Source organism: Acinonyx jubatus, chromosome F2, assembly GCF_027475565.1.
Source record: "Acinonyx jubatus isolate Ajub_Pintada_27869175 chromosome F2, VMU_Ajub_asm_v1.0, whole genome shotgun sequence".
In the NCBI taxonomy this organism is placed as follows: Eukaryota; Metazoa; Chordata; class Mammalia; order Carnivora; family Felidae; genus Acinonyx; species Acinonyx jubatus.
Genome location: NC_069394.1, coordinates 16822895 through 16844597, shown reverse-complemented (window position 1 = coordinate 16844597; position 21703 = coordinate 16822895). Strand labels below are relative to the sequence as shown.

At 36.7% G+C, this 21703-nt stretch overlaps 1 protein-coding gene across 3 annotated transcripts in view; it reads right to left on the bottom strand.

The window, feature by feature from the left end:
* Positions 1 to 21703, bottom strand: part of ATAD2 (ATPase family AAA domain containing 2) — a 68498-nt gene that overhangs the window by 4085 nt on the left and 42710 nt on the right. For all 3 annotated transcript variants that reach the window (XM_027063955.2, XM_027063954.2, XM_027063956.2), the window contains exons 14-25: positions 18835 to 18994; positions 17775 to 17865; positions 16803 to 17117; positions 16293 to 16425; positions 15761 to 15947; positions 14848 to 15033; positions 8111 to 8246; positions 6908 to 7104; positions 6207 to 6366; positions 3171 to 3293; positions 2902 to 3045; positions 224 to 619 (exon numbers count right to left, since the gene is read on the bottom strand). In XM_027063955.2, the coding sequence (XP_026919756.1) occupies positions 224 to 619; positions 2902 to 3045; positions 3171 to 3293; positions 6207 to 6366; positions 6908 to 7104; positions 8111 to 8246; positions 14848 to 15033; positions 15761 to 15947; positions 16293 to 16425; positions 16803 to 17117; positions 17775 to 17865; positions 18835 to 18994 (2228 nt within the window). The remainder of the gene's footprint in view (positions 1 to 223; positions 620 to 2901; positions 3046 to 3170; positions 3294 to 6206; positions 6367 to 6907; positions 7105 to 8110; positions 8247 to 14847; positions 15034 to 15760; positions 15948 to 16292; positions 16426 to 16802; positions 17118 to 17774; positions 17866 to 18834; positions 18995 to 21703) is intronic.

The window sequence follows — 21703 nt, the reverse complement described above, 5'->3', positions numbered from 1 at the left end:
ACTAGGGGTTCAATTCCAGGTCTTTATGATGCCACACTATAGTTTTAGCAGTGATTTACAAGCTAAATAGCAAGTAAAGTTAATGCTAATTTGTTTCTAATTAACACCTGCATTCTGAAAGAAAAGGAAAAGGAATAAACTGAAATGGTAATCAGTCATTTAAGAACTTTGAGTGAAACATCTTTTAAAATTATAATTAGTAAGTTGCTTGAGAAAGCCTTACCTTTAGCTTCATTTTCATCAGAAATATCTATTATCTGAGAGCCAGAAGCATCTCCGTTGCAAACAATTTTATCTTTCCTCAATTCTGTGCATGCTGTAGTTTTCCCAGATTCTTCAAGTTCATGCTCAATATCACAAATACTTGAGTTATTATTCCCCAATTCTATTTTGCTTTCAGAGGCATTTTGTTGTTTCTCATTTTCTTCCACTGAGGACTCTCCTGTGTTTCCAGTCTCATTGTGGTCTACACTTGTGTCTTGATTTTCCTCTGTATCACTCTCAATTTTGTCATCTGTGACATTTTGGCTCTCATCTTTCACCTGTGAAATCCTCCTTCGTTTTGTTATGGTGCCTAAGTACCACTTTGACTTTTTGCGGATTTTCCTCTTCAACTGAGCTTCAAAGAATTTAAAGAAAAGAATAGAAGAACATTCAGCAATTTTCTAAAGTCCAAGTAAGTGGGGAAAAAATACCTCCTGATATATAAGAGGGTAGAGAGCTTGAGAAGCCACTACAGTCTTGTATGATTGGAACACAGAAACAAAGGTAGAGAGCACTGTAAGAAGAAGGCCAAAAGAGGGCAATCACCTGTCACCCTAAGGAGCTTGGATTTTACCCTGAATAATTTTTTTAAAATCTTGAATAATTTTAAGGTCAATTATATGAATTGTCCAATGACTGTATTACACAAATCATTGTGGGAGGAGTATGAAGAATGAACTGGAGGAGGGGAGGGCAAGACTAAAAATAGCCTATACTTAGAGTGCCTACCATATAGTGGGAACTCTTCCAAGCTGTTTTTTGTTTTGTTTTGTTTTGTTTTAATTTAAATCCAAGTTAGTTAACACATAGTATAGTAATGGTTTCAGGAGCAGCATTTAATGATTCATCACTTATCTAGAACACCCAGTGCTCATCCCAACAAGGGCCCTCCTTAATGCCCATTGCCCATTTAACCCATCCCCCTACCAACACCCCTCCAGCAACCCTCAAGTTTGTTCTCTGTATTTAAGAGTCTTTTATGGTTTGCCTCCCTCGCTGTTTTTATCTTATTTTTCCTTCTCTTCCCCTGTGTTCATCTGTTTTGTTTCTTAAATTCCACATATGAGTGAAATCATAAGATTGTCTTTCTCGAACTTATTTCGCTTAGCATAATACCCTCCAGTTCCATCCATGTTGTTGCAAGTGGCAAGATTTCATTCTTTTTGATTGCTGAGTAATACCTTCCAAGCTCTTTATGTGTGTACTGACTCACTGAAATTCCACTTTAACCTGATCAGGTTTGCGACCATTATCAACATCATTTTACAGCTGAAGAAACTAAAGATATACAGAGATTAAACATTCTGTCTGGGCTAGAGGCAGGATACCTACACTGAAATATTATTAAGCTTGGGAGATGCATCCATACTGTGGCACACACTTCAAGTTTAGTCATTCTCACTGTTGTACAATAATTGATATTTCCCATTCTATTGTGGCTTTTTTAGTATTTATTTTTTATATATATTTTAAATGTTTATTTATTTTGAAAGAGAGTGCAAGCAGGGAAGGGGCAGAGAGAGAGGAGAGAGAGAGAGAGAGCCCAAGCAGGCTCCACACTGTCAGCACAGAGCCCAATGTGGGGCTCCAACACGCAAACCAAGAGATCATGACCTGAGCTGAAATCAAGAGTCAGCCAGGCCGCTCAAAGGACTGAGCCACCCAGGCACACCCCCATTCTATTGTTGATGGACATCTGGATTGCTCCCAGTGTTGGACTATGATGAATACTAGTTCCATGAACATTCTTATACATGTATTTTGGTGAACATAATGTATGCATTCCTGATGGGTATATAGCTAGGAATGGGTTGTTTTAAAGAAGACATTTTCCACGTCCTCAATTTCCACACACACACACACACACACACACACACACACACACACACAGACACTCAAAACTCATTTGACCAAGAGCATTCTGGTAGGTCAGCTCTCTTGCTGGTGTGCCTTTCTCATCCTCTTTTTCCCAGCTGCCTCCTCACATTTTTACAAAAGAAGGGGTTAGTCTATCTCAAATCACTTACCCCAGGATAGACTAACTGGCAATACAATAAGGGAACATCCCAACCCCTGCAAAACACACACACACACACACACACACACACACACACACACACACACACACAGAGTTTTAAAAATTTTGTTTAAAAGCATCTGAGATCTAACAAGGCACTGAGGAATTATGGCACCAGAATCTGGGAGAACAAACGAATAACTGAGAATCTAAGATCTGAGGAGAGTCAGACATTTATGGGGCTCAAAGAACAAAAACTAGAATTAATAAGAGCCTTCCAAGGAAGGGAGGCCCTGGGAAAACCCATAGGCTTTGGATTAGTGCCTGGTGGAGTTATACCCTAAGAATAAGGAGGAAAGGGACACAAACTGGAATTTACAGAAATGAAATTCAATTTCAAATCAGTCAATCCTGCAATCAGATGAAGGTGAACTGGGACTACAAGCGGTATATCACTATAAACCTGGATGTATTTCAACAATGCAAAGTTGCCTTAATACTAACAAAATCAAGGTAATTCATCACATTAATATAAATAGAGAAAACTAAAGAGAAAGTAAATGGCATCAGTAGAGAATAAAGGCTAGTTTCATAAGTAAAAATTACCCAAGTGCACTTACCAGGAGTACTGCAAGCCACAGGAGTACTGGGTGTCTTTAGTTTATCATTCTGCTCTGATTCTGATCTTTTATCACCAACAGAGGTGGAATTTTGCTTTGGCATCACATGATAGTAAGATGGGGCATATTTGGAGGAGCTACAACCTTATAAGTAGACATGGAATATCAAGTCAAATGTCCAGATCTCAAAATTACACGAAGGATTAATTAAAAGAACTCAATACACTAAATGAGAAGCATCTTTTTCTGATGCCAAATCATTTTCCTACCTCTCTTCTTTCTAGATTCCTGAATTTCTTCACAAAGCTGCTCAAAGTCTTCATCAAGTTCTTCTTTAATTATTGCATAGGCAGTATCTCTTAAAGCACAGGCTCTATGCCTAATTAGACGATCTGAGAAATGAACAAAGAATATAATTTTAAAATTTCTTTTTAATAATTTCCCAAAAATAAACTCAACATGTTGGGCTAAAATTGGGGGAGGGGTGGGGGGGGGGGGAGAAAAAGAAAAGAAAATCAAAATTCCTTTTTTACTTTTACCAGGAAGACTAAAAGTTACTGGAATTGTATTGTTCTGTTTTTGCTGTTAATCTAATGTTCTGGATGTCAGATTTAATTCTGCAGACTAACCCCAAACAATTTTATTGCTCTGTCCTATCTAGCTCCCTGTGAAATATCAGAAAAAAATAGAAGAATCAATCAACAGCAAGACTATATAACAACAGGACAACAACAAAAACAGCAAGGAAGGCTGTATCATTAGTGAGCCAGGGATGTAAAAGAATTTTAGAAGATATAGAGACGATGTTACTGCATCGACAGAGAAACTAAACAGAAAGACAATTAAATAGCAACCCTATACAGGAAACACTGGGAAAGCCCCCTAAACTCAGAGTCCAAGCACTAAAAACTGGAATATGCTTTGAGGCAGACGGCAGGTAATAACTGAATGTAAAATTGCTTGAACACCTGGATCAATTCCCTCATAAGGCAATAGGGAATATTCACACCCAGGTTAAGAGTTGACAGCAATAGCTATAGTATCAGAAAGATTCCTCAGGGGATTTCTAATTCGGGCACAGGCAAAAGTCTAAGCACTGATTCCCCAACTATGGTAGCATGAGCATCACTTGGAACCTTGTCAGAAATGTAAATTCTCAGGCCCTACCCTACATCTACAGAATCAGAAACCATGGAGATGGGGCCCTACAAGCTGCATCTTAACAAGTCCTCTAGGAGACACTGATTGCCTGCTAAAGTTTCAACACCACTGGTCTCAAGTAATTTTAGATTGTCATGATGGACAGAAGCAGCAGCAGCAGTATGACTGCAATGAAACAGAAAAAGGCCTCAGCCTTCACTGTAAATGCTTCCTTCTTTCGACAATTAAGAGGTGTTCTCAGGTTGGTAACCTGTTTCCCAGGGTTTACCTACAGAATTCTGAATTACAGGGAAATGCCTAGGGAAGATGAGGGTAAGGACTGGGAGGGGAAGAACAGAGAGCTTTTCAATTGTTGAACAAACTCTCAGTAGGTCCCTGTGCTAATCAGGCCAATTTATAAACACTTCCAATTAGAAAACAGAAAGCCAATGTACTGGGGAGAGAGTTAACAGGACTATTAAAAAAAAAAAACAAAACTATCCACTGAGGGTAAAGGACACTAGCCACAAAAGAAAAATAGGAAGCTAAGAAAAAGAAGCACCTAAGAAAGAATATTTTTGGATATGAGTAAGTTTATATCAGATATATAGATAGATATATTACATATATGAACAAGTGTCATTAAAAATTCTCTTATTTTATAAATTTTATTTATTTTTTAAAGACTTTGTTTTTAAGTAATCTCTGCACCCAATGTGAGACTCAAACCCACAATCCCCAGATCAAGAGTTACATGCTCTACCGACTAAGCCAGCCAGGTGCCCTTACAAATTTTATTTTATTTTTTTATTTAAAAAAAAATTTTTTTTCAACGTTTATTTATTTTTGGGACAGAGAGAGACAGAGCATGAACGGGGGAGGGTCAGAGAGAGAGGGAGACACAGAATCGGAAACAGGCTCCAGGCTCCGAGCCATCAGCCCAGAGCCTGACGCAGGGCTCGAACTCACGGACCGCGAGATCGTGACCTGGCTGAAGTCGGACGTTTAACCGACTGCGCCACCCAGGCGCCCCACAAATTTTACTTTTTAATTGCCTGTGTAGGTGAGGACAGAATGGGTATATGTATAGAAAAGATCTAAAAAAGTTATCCCCAAACTTAATCGTGTCCACCTTTGGAGAGAGAAAATGGGCGACTTATTTTTTATTGAAGTGTAGTTAACTTATTGTATTAGTTTCAAGTGTACAACACAGTAATTCAATATTTATATACATTATGAAGTGATCACCATAATAAATCTAGGAGGCTTGGTTTTAAAAATATAGGGGCGCCTGGGTGGTTCAGTTGGTTAAGCGTCCGACTTCGGCTCAGGTCATGATCTCGTGGTTCGTGAGTTTAAGCCCCACAATTGGGCTCTGTGCTGACAGCTCAGAGCCTGGAGCCTGTTTCAGATTCTGTGTCTCCCTCTCTCTCTCTGACCCTCCCCCATTCATGCTGTCTCTGTCTCAAAAATAAATAAACGTTAGGGGCGCCTGGGTGGCTTGGTCGGTTAAGCGTCCGACTTCGGCTCAGGTCATGATCTCACGATCTGTGAGTTCGAGCCCCGCGTCAGGCTCTGTGCTGACCGCTCAGAGCCTGGAGCCTGTTTCAGATCCTGTGTCTCCCTCTCTCTCTGCCCTTCCCCTCTTCATGTTCTGTCTCTCTCTGTCTCAAAAATAAATAAACGTAAAAATAAATGTAAAAAAATAAAAAAAAATTATTAGCAAGTATTATATATTACTTTTGTAATAAAAACTGCAATGGTCTAAACTAAGAAAATTCTTTTGAACCTTTTTTATTACAGGGTGTTTATTTTCTACTTCGAGACAGAACACTGATAAACAAATGAAAGAAGTGAGGTTGTTAGTGATTCTGTGTCTCATTAGAGGATACATCACACAACAGTTAATAAATACAGGTATTTTGGCATCAAAGAAACATGCATTCAAATTTTGCCTCTGTCACTTCCTGGCAGTATGATCCTGAATAAGTTTTCTAACCTAACTTCATTTTCCTCAACTGTAAAATGAGAATAATGCTGTATTCAATGGCATTGTGAATGTAAAATGTTTATAGTATATTACCTGGCATACAGTCAACCCTCACTAAATGTTAGCAGCCCCTGTTCCTGCTCCCTCCCTGGGGAAAAAACCCACTAATGCTTACCTCCAGGATCCCTATCCGGATTGTATTCTAAAGCATTACTACAGATCAGATCAATATCACTCAAATAGTCTTTCACAGTCAGATACTTGTGGAGATCAATTTTACTGATTACAGATGAAAGGTCCATTGGTTGCTTTATCACAGTGACATAATCAGGAACCTAAAATTCAAGCAAATCACTAAATGAACTCAGAACATAAAAACACTGGAGTCTAGTTGCTCTGCTAGGCAATACAGGGGTGAGAGAACAAATCTATAAGAAGTAATGATAATATATTAATATTAAACCTTTGACTCTATTTAAAGCTGGTTTTATTTTGTATTTACTCTTGTTCTTGGGCACCCATATCTCCAGTAATATCTTATACCTCTTTCATTGTCCGAACGCCACCCATCCTTCAATGTCAACTTAAGATTTCACTTATTCAGCTTATTATTTCAGCTCATTCTAAACCGTGTAGGTTACAATAATATCATGTAGCATTAAGTCATTCTTAAATCACAAAGTTCACTGGCTACTCTCTGGAGGAAAGAAAAATGTGTTACATAGTTCTTAAGTCTCCATGTGCTTAGGACACTACTCCATATATTCCACACAAAGGAAAGAAGTCCAGAGTGTAGACAGGGAACCACATAAACTATTCAAATATTCTCTAATATTATAGTTTAGAACACATTTGATCCAAAGATTAAATCAATACCTCATCAGGGTCAACAGGTTTAGTAAATACTCTGAATCGCTTGTCAATAGCAAGCCTATGTGTAACATTTCTCAAGAAAATCCTCAGTTCTCTAAATGTATCTTCTTCTTGTTCTTCTAGTCGTTTCACTTCTTCTGCTGTTAGAGGTCTTGGCTCAGGTGGTGGTGCCACAGGGAGAACCTCCAAGGCCTGCAAAACTTCACATTAATGAAGATTTTAGTTACTACTCTCTCATCATATCAAGGGCGACAAATAATTTGGTGCACACAGTAGCCAGGCTTTCAGGGGTTATCCTCCTTATAGACCCCAGGAATAGAGGATTTGAAACACTAAAGTGTTACCATAATCTCTATCCCTACATCCCTTCCTACAATAATTGGTAACTTGTAATTTGGAATGCGAATTCCTAAGTCATTACCTCTTTTCCATTTTAAGATCACTTATGAGGCTATTAAAACTTTGAAAATGCATTATTTTCAGAACAAGAATATTCTACTAAAAAAAGCTTTTTACTGATTTTTAAAGTAATAAAAAATTGTGTTATGTTTCAAATGTAACAAGTTTAATTTTGTTTAAACAGATATGTACAAGTACTCAGGATTAAAAAAGGAGTATGAGAGTGCTGCCCTAATAAACTGGCAATCTACTAAAGGAGTAAGTAACAGATAAGTATCACATCTCTGTAATGTGATATTAGTATGAAAAAAGTACAGTGGGTCATAATGATAGAAAATTAATTTTGCCTAGATATGTTAAGGAGTGAAAAATGAGTTACAGTGGTAGGACAAATGGGTCCTTAGGCAGAGATAGGCAAATGGGGATAGAAGCATTACTGAAAGGGAGCAAAAGAATGAATGGAATTAGAAAAGGCAGGAATATGTTGCATGTGGTGTAAAGTTAGAGTGCTTTGCAAAGAAGGAGGTGGGGGAAGGAGGGGAGACGAAAGTGCCGAAAATGGGCTGGGGCTTTACTATGAATTCCAGCTGCAATTCTACATGGACTGGGAGTATACTAGGAAAGAAAGGCCTCGTATGCTTTAAGATCTTCAGTCTACTTTAATGGGAAGCACAGAGATTTATAAGCAGTAGAGGTATCAACCTAATGACTGGGGTTTTGAGTTTGTTAGAAGATGACGATGCTATTAATATTTTATTCCCACTGTCTTGGAATTATTATATATTAAACTTTGACAGAGAAACTAACCTGCTTTCTTTTTTGATACAGGAGGCTTAGCAGCTTGCTTTAGAATTAAATCTTCAAAAAATTTTGTCCGTTCTTCTTTACCAGGTAACTGGACATTAAAAATTTCTCCATAATCACGGATAAATAATTCTTGCACCTTAAAAGAGAAAATACATGCATTATATATGTGAATACACAATACTGTGTATGTATTAATCAATGCAACAGTAGGTTATTATACACATATTTTTAATAACCTGAACTATGCAATAAAGAGATGTTTTTAAAACACAGATCTTTTACGTATGCTGGAGTTACATATAAATCGTGTATGCACAGATTAGCAACTAAAAAATATGGGATCTTCTTTAAAACTCAAGACTCTGAAGTTCACATGGTAACTGACATGGCAATGTTTTATTTCCAGGGTTTTGTTGAGATCAATTAATTCACTTTCACAACCCAAAGTGAGATAGGAGAAGGAGTGGTTGTTCAGTAAAAATAAAGGCTATAACTTTGCATAGGGTATCTGGGTGGCTCAGTCAGTTCAGTGTCATGTGGACTCTTGATTTTGGCTCAGGTCATGATCTCAGTTTGTGAATTTGAGTCCCATGTCGGGTTCTGTGCTAACAGCACGGAACCTGTTTGGGATTCTCTCTCCCCCTCTTCCTCTGCGCATGTGTGCTCTTTCTCTCTCTCAAAAGAAATGAATTTTTAAAAACATTGAAAAAAAAAAGGCTAGTGGGACCTGGCTGGCTCAGTCAGTGGAGTATGCAACTCTTGATCTTGGGGTTGTGAGTTCGAGCCCCATGTTGGGTGTAGAGAGTACTTACAAATAATAATAAAAAAAAAATAATAAAGGCTAGAAATTAACAAGTGCTAGTGAGGATGTGGAGAAATTAGAACCTCTGTGCTGGTATGAATGTTAAAATGGTGCAGCCATTGTGGAAAACACGGAGTTACCACATAATCCAGTACAGAAGAATTGGGGGTAAAAAAACCACCACGCAACCTGATCCTTGTATACCAATAATCATAGCGGGATTATTCATAGTAGGCAAAAAGTAGAGACAATCCAAATGTCCATCATCAGATGAATGGATAAAAATGTGATACATAAATACAATGGCATATTACTCAGCCTTAAAAAGGAGTGAAATTTAAAAAATCTCTTTTAACGTTTATTTATTTTTGAGAGACAGAGTATGAGCAGGAGAGGGGCAGAGAGAGAGGAAGACACAGAATCTGAAGCAGGCTCCAGGCTCTAAGCTGTCAGGAGAGAGCCCGACGCAAGGCTTGAACCCACAAACCAAGAGATCATGACTCGGGCCAAAGTCGGACACTTAACTGGCTGAGCCACCCAGGTGCCCCAAAAGGGAGTGAAATTTTAATGCACGCTACAACATGGATAAAATCTGAAAACATGCTAAGTGAAATAAGCCAGTCACAAAAGGACAAATACCATATTATTCCACTTACACAGATATGTAGAATAGGTAAATTCATAGAGACAGAAAGTTATTATAACAGAAGTTACTGGGGGGGGGGGGTTGGGAAAGGAGGATATGGGGAGTAACTGGTTACTGGGTATAGAGTTTCTGTTTGGGATGATGAAAACATTCTGGAAATGGATATTGGTGATGGCTGTACAACACTGTGAATGTACTTAATGCAATGTACTTTGTCACTGAACTGCACACTTAAAAGGCACTAGTGTACAGTTCAGTGACAAAGTACACTGCATATTTTACTGCCAAAAAAAGGGCAAAAGAGATCCCCAAAGGACGTTTCTAGCCAATCTCTCAACCCTTTCCAGTATTATTAGAGAATAATATTTATTCCTTGTGCGATGCTTATGCACTTTGTTTTGTGTATCTTTGACATCTAGAAGTTTACATTCATAGCTTTTGCATGACCTGATTTGCAGGGTCTTCCACGCTCCCATATTTATGAAAATGTTCCTAGTATGTTATATGAAACTTTCCTCCTGTTGTCCCAATGTCATTTATGAAAGGTTTCTATTTTTGTTAATTCATTTACTAAATTACTATGCAAACAAGAGTCTACCAGTGGACTATACTACATTAATTTGCCCATGCTGGCCCGAATTCCACAGTTTTAATTTTTAATTTTGTGGTATGCTTTAATATTTGATGGTCTTAGAAGCTCCTCATTGGTTTTTCAACATTTTCTTGGAAATTCAAGCACTTATTCCTTCTCTATTGAATTTTAGAATCCACCTATTTTGTTGGAATTTGTACCCTTTCCCCCTCTCTCATGGCTTGTAAGTTATATGCTGTATTTCTATTTTTTATTGTTATAACTGTTAACAGAAATACCTAAGTTTCTTTTTTCTAGAAAACTGTAAGGTTAATCAATATCTAGATATCAGACAAAAATCTGAATGTGCTTTTATTTCCTTATTCTCCATTGCTATATCCTTCTTGCCATTATCAAGTTCAGACTAAGACCAACTTAGATTTAGTTTCACATTCCTTAAAAAATTTTTTCTATCACAATTTTGTGACAATAAGTTTTACTGTTTTCTCTGTTCACTGCTTCTTATATGCCACTTCCACAAAATAAAAATCCAAGAGAAATAATCCTTTAATAATTCTTTCAATCAAGGGTTTGAGTCATTGGTCATAGTTTCTTAGGCACTGCATATTCAAAAATATCTTTGTTTTGCTCTCATTCAAATGCTAACTTTGTTGGGAAGGAAATTAAGGTTTAAAATTATTTTCTTTCAAAACTTTGAAACTACAGCTCAGTTGTCTCCTTAGTAGCTAGTGTTACCAATGAGAAGGTAGAAGCAATTTGATTTTTAGTCCTTTCTAGTAGTATTTTTTCTCTCAGAAGATTTAAAAATTTTCCTCTGTACTTACATTTTCTCTTCTACATTTACTTTCCCTTCCCTATCATAAAGCCCATTAAACAGGTGTTAGACCTGAATTGATCTCCTGTATTCTAACTTTTTTTCCTGATTTTTCAAATCTCTGTCCTTTTGTATCAGATAGGGTAAGAATTCCCGGTGTCACAATCTCCCATCTTGCTAATTCACTCTTTATCTGTGTCTGCTCTTTTTCAAAAGCCTCACAGAGTTTTTACTTGGGGGTGCGGGGAGTTACTTCATTTATAACATCTCCATTTGGTTCTTTTCTACAACAGTCTGTTGGTGATACATGGATATGATTATTCATTGAGCTGTCCTTCTCAAATGCTTATTTATAAGCTCCTCTTTGCCTGCCTTTGAATTCTTGACTGTCCATAGCTGTCAAGCTATTCTAGCTTCTACTCCCAGTGATTATATGAAGAAGCTAGCCTATACTAGAAATAAAATTTACCTGTAATTTGCTTTCTGAGCACAGGGTTTTCCCATTCCTCCTGATCAGCCACAGATAGTCACTGTTCTGACACAGTAGTCTTTGGGCCCAACCTCACTGCTCTAGCTGAGGATGAACAGCTTTGCTGACTTCTGCCTGGTATGGCCAGAAGTGAAGAAAACTAATTAACTCAAAGTTGTCCAAGGGCTCTTTCAATTCCTTTCCAGTATTGCCTCAGCGCTAGAAACCATTCCCATCTTGGAAAGCAGTCCTCTCATGCACATGCTTTGAACTGTGGTAACCCTCATCAATCTAATCCCCACTGCTCTTTCATGGGTTCGTGAAAGTTGCTAATCTATTCAGAACATTCTTTCTCATTTTTCCCATGCTGCTAAATTGTTAAGGGTTCACTAGTGCTCATGGATATAGGTACTCTGACTACAATTCTGAGATGGACAAGCTCCAATGTAGCTAAAAATGGTACACAGTGTTCTCATTTATTATATAGCCCAATGCTATACAGACAGTATCAATGAACCACTAAAAACTATATAAGGCTCAAAGTGGACTTGCTTATTCATAGCCATATAAATTACATTATTCATTTTTTAAAATAAACAATCCATGGTCCTGTGCCCACTCCACCCTACCATGCAGTGTGATACTGGGATGCTTTACTCAGTTTACAATTATATGCTTAAGAAATATTACCCCCAAAAAACAGAGAAGCTGTTCTTCAAAGAAAGATCTTTAAGTGCAGAATTCCCACATTCTTGACAAAGTTATCTCAGATTAAACGGACTGCAGATTTTCAACCTCCCTACATCCATATTAAGAATGCTCAGCTATTTTGTCTTGTTATCAAGAGTATAAAATTATCTTTCAAATTTCAAAATGATTAACAATGTTTTAACTGACAGTGAGTACAATAAGCCAATGGTATAATGTGGCTACTAAATAGTAATTCTTCTTTACTTTGTTAAGCAGAACACTGCTAGAGTACTTCATTCTGGGTACAGCTTTTCAAAGGGAATATAAAGACATTCAGGAGAGTGTCAGAATTCTGAAGAAACTAAAAATATGTGATGTGTGGCAGAGCCTATTATCAGGCCCATGTCCTCTTCTTCTTAGGCACACTGCTCTGTCATACTTCCTAGTCTCCCTTGCTGTTAGGTACAGCCATGTGAGGTTCAGCCAATGGAATGGGAGAGAAAATGATACATATCTTTCAAATCAGGCACATAAATGGGCCACTCCTTTCAGTGGGGTGGAGTAAAAGCAGGCTGCAAAGTCACGTGATGAAACTGAGAAAGTTCTCTCAGCCTGAATGTCTGGAATGACTACATGGGAGGAGGCTAAGACCTGAATGTAGTCACCTGCATAGTATAGTTAAGCGAGTGAGAAATAAACTTCTACTGTATTAACAACCCTAAGGAATATACTGTTATCACAGAAGAAATGTTTAGTGTGAAGAAGTTTGAGTCAGAGTGGGGAGATGCAAATAAACATAATAGAGCATTCGAATACACAAAGAGTTGTCATGATGAAAACAGACTTGACAGGTTCTAGATAGCACTCAGAAAACAGATAAAGAAATGGAAGCCTCTCAAAATAAGTTCATTTTTTAGGAATCAGAGCTAACAAACTGAATAGTAAAGAAAGTGTTTCACCAAAAGTGGAATATCCACATAAAAGATCAAGTATAAAGGAAGAGTCCAGAACTAAATTAACTAAACTAGAAGCTATTAAGAGTCTATAACATACACTTAATATGTTTCCCAGCTTGCTCAAATTCCAGCTGAATAGCTCACAATTAACTATTAAAACAGGGCCATCAGGGACATCATTCTTGTCCTCGGATAACTCAATCTCATTTCCTTCTACTCTGCTTTCCACTCACTTGGCTCTAGCCACCCTGGTCTTCTTAAGCTATTTTTCTAACACATCAAACACACTTTTGCCTCAGGGTCTTTGCATTTGCTTTTCTTCTGCCAAGAACCTTTGTCCCTCAGATACCCCAAATGGGTTACTATTTTACCTTTTTCAGGTCTTTGCTCAAAAGTCATCTTCTTAGGCCTTACTTAAGACTATTTATTTAACACTGTGACCCTACCACACTCTCTTGGCATTGCTTAGCTAAATTTTTCTCCATAGCAATAGGTTAATATTATACATTTTATCTATTTATTTTTACTTTCTCAACTAAGGTGTGTGTGAGCCCTAGGAAGATAGAGAAATTTTTGTATTTTTCAATGCTATACTCCATTACCCAGAACTATGCCTGACACAGAATAAGCACTCAATAAATATCTCTTTAATAAAATATTTGAATTTATCTTCCTACTCACGTTCTAAAATATGCAAACCAATTTTGTCAAAGATATGGAAAACTCATTAAATTCAGTCATTAAAAACAAAACAAACCACAGAGAAGCCTACAATATACTTATTATGTACTCTGAGAATTGAAAGGTGGAAAAAAAAGTCTCTTCATGTATTTTACATTTCACTAGGAGACAGAGAGGCAAACATAAATATTTAATGGCAAGCAGTGATAAAAACAAAATACAGTAAGGGAAAAGAGAGTGATGGGCAGAGGAGCTGATCACTATAATTGAGAAACTGATCAGGGAAGGCCACGTATCTGTACGTGGGCAGAGGTCTCTGGGCAGAGACCTGAGAAAAATAAAGGATCATGCCAGGCAAATATCTAGAAGAGTATTTCAGGCAGAAAAAGCATGAACTTTTGTCCATGGTAGTTGTCTAAACAGGCACTAACTTGAAAATACAGTAATTTGGTACAAACAAAAATTCTAAATGTGCATACTCTTCAACTAAGCTACAGTTATTCCACTTTTAGGAATGGATGCTAGAAAAATCCACATAGTAATGCTCATACAAAATAAGCTCAGGGGCACCTGGGTGGCTTAGTCATTTAAGTGTCTGACTCTTGACTTTGGCTCAGGTCATGATCTCATGGTTCATGAGATCAAGACTTGTCCCTGCTTGGGATTTTCTCTCTCTGACCCTCCCCTGCTTATACTCTCTCTCTCAAAATAAACATTAAAAAAAAAAAAAAAAAAAGCCCAAGGACGCTCACTCTAACAGTTCAATAGAAACAAAAACTAAAAAACAACCAAAATACCTATGAACAAGAATCTGGATAAATTTGGGTACATCAAGACAATGGAAAAAGCCATGCTGCTTTTAAAAGGAATGAGACTGTGTATTAAAAAAAAAAAGTGTGTGTGTATACACACACACATACACATATATATGGCAAGTTGCAGAATAGCATGCATCATATAACCCCGTTTTTGGAAGAGAAAAAGATTTATAATGCAGCCTTACTATACACACATATAAATACACCCACCATCCTTCCCAACAAGCCCATATATCATACGTACAGTGACTTTCCCCTCTACAAATTACCTCTTCTGGCAGAGCAGAATGGGGTTTGTCAGAAGTTGCAAGTAGTAAAACTGGAGCAAATGAAGGAATATTCTGTAACAATGTAATAAACGTGGCTTTCAGTGTTGGTCCAACTATTTCCCACCACAAGTGGATATGAGGAACATATACTATACTTGGTGCTGTTCTCTTAGCTTCACGAATCATCTAGTAGAGAGGGAAAAAAATTATATTCAGTTAAAGAGTTAGTATGTTAGTAATACTCGCTTTTTATTGGTCTGGAACAATGTTTAACTTCCCAGAATTATTATATAAAACCCTCAAGATTTTAAAATGCTTTCCCGTTTCGGTCTTATTTTTAAATGTTTTGTAAAAGTCTTGTAAAGTTCTAGTAAGAGGCAAAAGATTTATGCGATATGAAGAGAAATCAGAGTATTGAAAGTCTTATTTTTAGGAAAACATAATTGCTTTAAGCAATTAGGAAGAAAACAGCTTAATACATCTAGAAGACTTCTGTTAAATGCAAAAATAGAAAACTTAAATTTGAAAAATTTTAATATAAAGATAGCAAAAACAGAAGCAGCAGAATATCTGAGTGCCTACCATGCAGCAGTCACTGTTTTAAATACTCTACCCACTTAATCCTCACAGCAGCCATACAAGGTAAATACTATTATTATCTCCATTTTGCAAATGGGGAAACAAGGCAGAGATCTAATAACTTTCCTAGGTCACACAGATATTAAATGGTAGAAATGTGATTTAAACCCATACTCTTTAATGACTAAGCAATTACATATAGTTCTATTTCATAAACCTGGAGGTAGAAATCAGAAAGAGAAAAAAAAAGTTCAAAACGGATAAGCAATTCTAGACTGTGTCTCTGGAAGACTGCTTCTCTTACAGCTTACTTGTCTGGGCAATAATGAATTACCTGGGCACACGTTTCTTCAGGAGATGTAGCGCTGACTCCAAAAAGAACAGGAATGTCTAAGGTATATACTGCAAATTTTTCCAAAGCGTGGATGACAGCTGGTGCCAAATGAGAACCCTGCCCAAATCCTGGCTCTCCCACTATCAATATTCTTGGTCGAAAAGACATAGGTTGATAACATGCATTTCTGAAAGAAATTAGCTGTATTTTAGAAAAAGCAAAAGTTAAAATTTTCCTCCTAAATTACCAATTTTTAACTTTCTTAAGGCAAAATTTTTGACTATATGGCTGGCCAATCTATAACAGTATAGTTCAAGTGGTCTTTGGAAAATATCAACCTCCACAGATTTTAGTACTACTTTATACAGTGTAATTTCTATTATGGTGACAACTGTAATACCAAAAAATTTTTGATATTTTAACTTAAAAAAAGAAGATCAGTTAGCATTCTTATATTTTCAACCACCATCTTTTAGTTTTTAGGAATTTACACACAAGAAATTATATATATTCATTTGCAAGGGAAATATACCTATTCAAATGAAGAAAATTAAAATTTTCTTTTGCCTTATTAAAGGATTTTTGAGAAAGCCCATTTTCATATACGGATGGAACATCATCATCACTGTATGCCAAGTCACTTTCTAGCAGAGGACAAGAAGTATCTACAAAACAAAAAAATTGTACATTAGTAACTTTTCTGGATTGCAAAAAGCAAACGTTTATGTAATGCATTAGTTAGCAAATCAATATCCATGAAAATGTACAACAAAATTTAAGAATCAAAAACATTTGTGTAGATATGAATAACAAATATAAATGCACTTCAAATTCAAACAGAATTAAGGGCAATCTTTGAAGTAAGTTTCCTTCAAACATCCAGGCAAGGCAGGACTAAATTCCTTTCAAGAGGCTGTTTTCTAAAAAAAAAAAAACAAAAAAACAAAAAAAAGCCACACAAAAAAAACAACCACAAAACATTTCTGGGATGTATAAAACATTTAGTCTTCCTGATTATTAAATGGCCGATCAAGTATCATACCTGAGTCTAAAGCTTTATTTGTTCTGATTTCTGCATGTGGAAATACTCTCTGCAGGGCTTCTAAGATCTGGTGAACAGTACTTTGTAGGAGTGGTTTCACAACAGTGGATAATGCCTGCCCAGGTGATGTCACAGCTCTTTGAGCAGCTGGTATCATCTTTTGCATGGCTACCTCAAAATCCTTAGCTGAGATGTTAATTGAAGAGAGATCCAACTGTAGTTTCTCACTAGTGGTATAAATTTGTGGGTAGCGTCGACGCAGAGCACATAAAGCGGCCTCAGAGCATATTGACTTAATATCTGCACCACAGTATCCTATCCAAGGCAACCAAAAAAATGTTTTAAAGTAAATCATCACCCTATGAGCATGACTATGGTTAAAAGAAAATTAAAACTCAACATAGAATATAGTAAAATATTCAGAGTAAGGGTAAAATCTCTCATCCACTCAGTAAACTTGTAACGGTTAATAACCATCAACAAATCAATCAACTTTTGCAAGTGAAATGTACAAACACTAAGTGGAGCACAGCGGTCAAGAACAAGAGTTTTAAAATGACAGACTAAGTTCAAACTCCAGTTTTTCATTTACTGCACATATGATCTTTGGAGAATCATTTATGCTCTTTCAGCCATTTCTACATCTGTAAATTGGGGATAATGCTACCTGCAGGACTGATGTGAGAATTTCTCGAAATAACATATATAAAATGCTTAACAGAATGACTAGAAAATGTAAACAGCAAAAGATAGCTATTATTATTATTGTCTAACATTGCTCTCAAATTCCCCAATAGCCAATTCATCAAATATCTCTATTTAATATCCAGGATTTTTAAAGAAAGCATGCCACAAATAAGAGACCAGAAACAAACAAAATCTGTATTGCTTTAAACATAACCTTGCCCAAGACTACAACTTAATTTCTGAAATGCATGCATTTTATCTTTTAATGCCTAAAGCAATGTTTACCAACACAGTTTTCTGCTAGTTCTTCTAGAAATATGTCCAGTGGTTTCGGATTCCAATCTCTTGTATGAATCTTAAGAATTTCTTTTCGAGCCTGTAAATAAGAACAATTTTAATTTTTTTATAATAAAGCGCTATTCAGATTTGAATAATTTCAATTTAAAACAGTTTTATCTAAAAATCATAAAGAAATCAATACCTACTATAACAAAAAACAGTAAAAGTAAAAAGAAAAAGATGCACTTGTAAGCATTTAAAGAATTTATGTTAAAGAAGATTCGTACTTCTAGTGCTTAAGTTCTAGGCATCATAAATGTGAATGAGAAAAATTAATAATGATGGAACTATTGTTCATTCTGGTCTATATTAAGAATTGTTTAAGGGGCGCCTGGGTGGCGCAGTCGGTTAAGCGTCCGACTTCAGCCAGGTCACGATCTTGCGGTCCGTGAGTTCGAGCCCCGCGTCGGGCTCTGGGCTGATGGCTCAGAGCCTGGAGCCGGTTTCCGATTCTGTGTCTCCCTCTCTCTCTGCCCCTCCCCTGTTCATGCTCTGTCTCTCTCTGTCCTAAAAATAAATAAACGTTGGAAAAAAAAAAAAAAAGAATTGTTTAAGAGTACTGACAGCACTACTCATGTTTTCCTCCTTGGTTCTCAAGAGATTAAGTGGCTTTAAAACAACTAGGTAGGATTGTATGGTAGTGTCCATGCAAAAGTCAAGGCTAATAAATTGACTAAGGATTAACTGTTCATTATTAGGCTACATGCTCTGAAGCAAAATAAAGTCATATGGTAACATTCAAAGGCTATGCTCAAATTGAGAAAAATGTAAAAGTACATTTAGGGGGGCATTATTTTAATTAGAAAAAAAATTTAAAAAATCCATACTTTTCTTTAAATAAAATAAAACCTCCCTAAGAATACATACATTACCTCTTTGGATGTTAATCACATTTGACTTTGCTTCAGAACATACAAAACTCAAACTTCAAATTTTCACTGTGCCAAGATTTCCTATGATAAGAGCAACATAGTCTGTCAAATTCTGAATAATGTTAAATTCCTACATCTTTGTCAGGTAGGCTGAAAAGGAATTCTCTGTCAAAGCGACCAGGCCTTCGCAAAGCAGGATCGATAGAATCCAGTCTGTTGGTAGCACCAATGACCACAATTTCTCCTCTGCTGTCCAATCCATCCATAAGAGCTAGCAAGGTGGAAACAATGGAACTAAATGTAAAAATAAACGACAAGAGATTAAACATATGATGCTGAATATATTATTCCTTCTTGTGCTAAGACTTAATACATTAAACATGTGAACACATATTCTCAGAGCATGCCACTACTTCCCACAGATTTAAAAACCTTGTCCAATAACATACTAAATGGCATGTAGAGGTTAAAATCAATGAAAAACATAAATGGTTTTTAGAATGCCACTAATGGAAGACATTTCATAAAGCATAACTTCACATAGGAACTTAAGAGTTCCTCAAAAAGGATACTTCAAAAAAAAAATACTAGATGAACTGTATCTAAAAAGTGGTCCATTGTATATACATTATCAACAAAGAATGCCCAAATAAAATAGAATATACATAAAGCATTGAAAGAAAAAGAACTTTAATTACATTTTAATTATGGAGAGAGAATAGTAAAACAATCTCCACATCTTCATCACCCCTTTTTAATAATTATTGATGTTCTTTCAGGGCGCCTGGGTGGCTCAGTTGGTTAAGCATCCAAGTTTGGCTCAGGTCATGATCTTACGGCTTGTGGGTTTGAGCCCGGCATCAGGCTCTGTACTGACAGCTCAGAGCCTGGGGCCTGCTTCAGATTCTGCGTCTCCCTCTCTCTCTGCCCCTCCCCTGCTCACACTTTTTCTCTCTCAAAAATAAATAAGAATTAAAAAAAAGTTATCAGTGTCGCTTTTTTATGACTTCACCCAATTGTGTTTTTCTCCATCCAACAGATTTTAAAGAAAACCCCAAAAACTTTCCACAGATCATTTAATCCATAAATATTTCATATTAAATACTTCACGTATTTATTTCTAAGATAAGGACTTTTAAAAACTCCCACAGTACCAGGACACCAATGGAAATGACAATAATTCCTTAATATCACCTAATATTTAATTTTCCTAATTGTTTCAAAATATCTTTTCTACATTTGATGTTTTTAAGCCAAGATCCACACACCTTGGGGTCAAATGTCCCTCAATTCCTTAACAGTCCCCATTGAACCTTCTTTTTTTGCCTTCATGCCTTTTATTTGTTGGAAGAAACTGGGTCTTTGCCTTGTAAAATTTCCTTCCCACATTCTGGATTAGGCTAACTTGTTTCCTGATAGGGTCATTAACTTGTCCTATATCGTTCATATTTCCTACAAACTGGCAGTTAGATCTAGAAGCTTAATAGATGCAGGTTAAACTACTTAGGATAGCATATATGATAGGAGTATTCCACGTACTTCCTATTGTATACTCAGCAGGTACATAATACCAGTTTCTCATTTAACATCAGGGGATTGGGTTTACATGAGGGGTTATCAGCTTACTACATTCATCCTAAACTTCGCCATCAACCTTGTTACTTTACTGTTTTTGTAGCCACTTACAATTATTGGTTAGATCAAGGTTTCTCAATCTTGGCACAAATGGCATTTGGGTCAGGTAATTATCTGTTGTACAGAGCTGTCCTTGGCACTGTAGAATGTTTAACAACATCTGTAGTTTTCACCCACTAGATGCCAGTGATACATCACTCACCTCCTCCAATTTGTCACAATCAAAAATGTCTCCAGACATTTGTCCCATGGGGGGCAAAATCTACTCTCAGTTGAAAACCACATGGCTAGATCTACTATGTCATAAGGGGTTGCAAAATGGTGATTTTCTATTTCAATAATTTCCTCTGTATTTATTACCTATGATTTCCCTATAAAGAACAATGTTACTTCATCAATTACTCTCAATCATGGCATGAATCATAGTTACAGGACAGGAAAAAGAAATGCCTGATTCATTTTGTTTATCAATTTTCAGAGTAATGAGTCACTGTTTTAGCACCCTTTGGAGTGACCAATTTTTATTTTTTAAAAAAAGATCATTAAAAACTGACAGTTTTTATGTATTTGATGCTTTTCACTCTATTATAAGCATTATTATTTTTTAAAAAAATTTCTTTTGATGTTTGTATTTATTTTTAAGACAGAGCATGAGCAGGGGAGGGGCAGAGAGAGAGGGAGACACAGAATCCAAAGCAGGCTCCAGGCTCTGAGTGGTCAGTACAAAGCCTGACGTGGGGCTCGAACTCACAGACTGTGAGATCATGACCTGAGCCGAAGTCAGACACTTAACCGACTGAGCCACCCAGGCGCCCCTATAGTCATTATTATTTTTGATGCTTGAATTATCCCATCTTGGCCAACTGAAACTTTCAAAACTGACTATGTCATTCTGTTATGACCCTAGTAGTTTTCAATTGCTTCTTTGCTTCCAGGCATTACAAGATATTCCAGGCTAGTCTTGCTTATTTCCAAACTCATTTCTATTATCCACCATCTCTCCTCTAAGTGCTAGTACCACATTTTGGGTGCCAGGGGTGTGAACTGCTACTGGGTTGTAGTAACTCCTAGGCATTTTTAAGTGTCCAGAGCTAGAAACTATTTTTTCTTAAAAAAATTCATCCTGAGAGGCACCTGGGCGGCTCAGTCAGTTAAGTGTCTGACTTTGGCTCAGAACATGATCTCGTGGTTCATGAGTTCAAGCTGACAGTGCAGAGCCTGCTTGGGATTCTCTCTCTTTCCCCCTCTCTCTGCCCCCTCCCACTCTTACTCATTCTCAAAATAAATAAAGTTAAAAGTAAAAAAAAAAAAAAAATCAATCATCATGAATTCATATTGATACTCCCAATTCAAAGTAAATATTTTAGG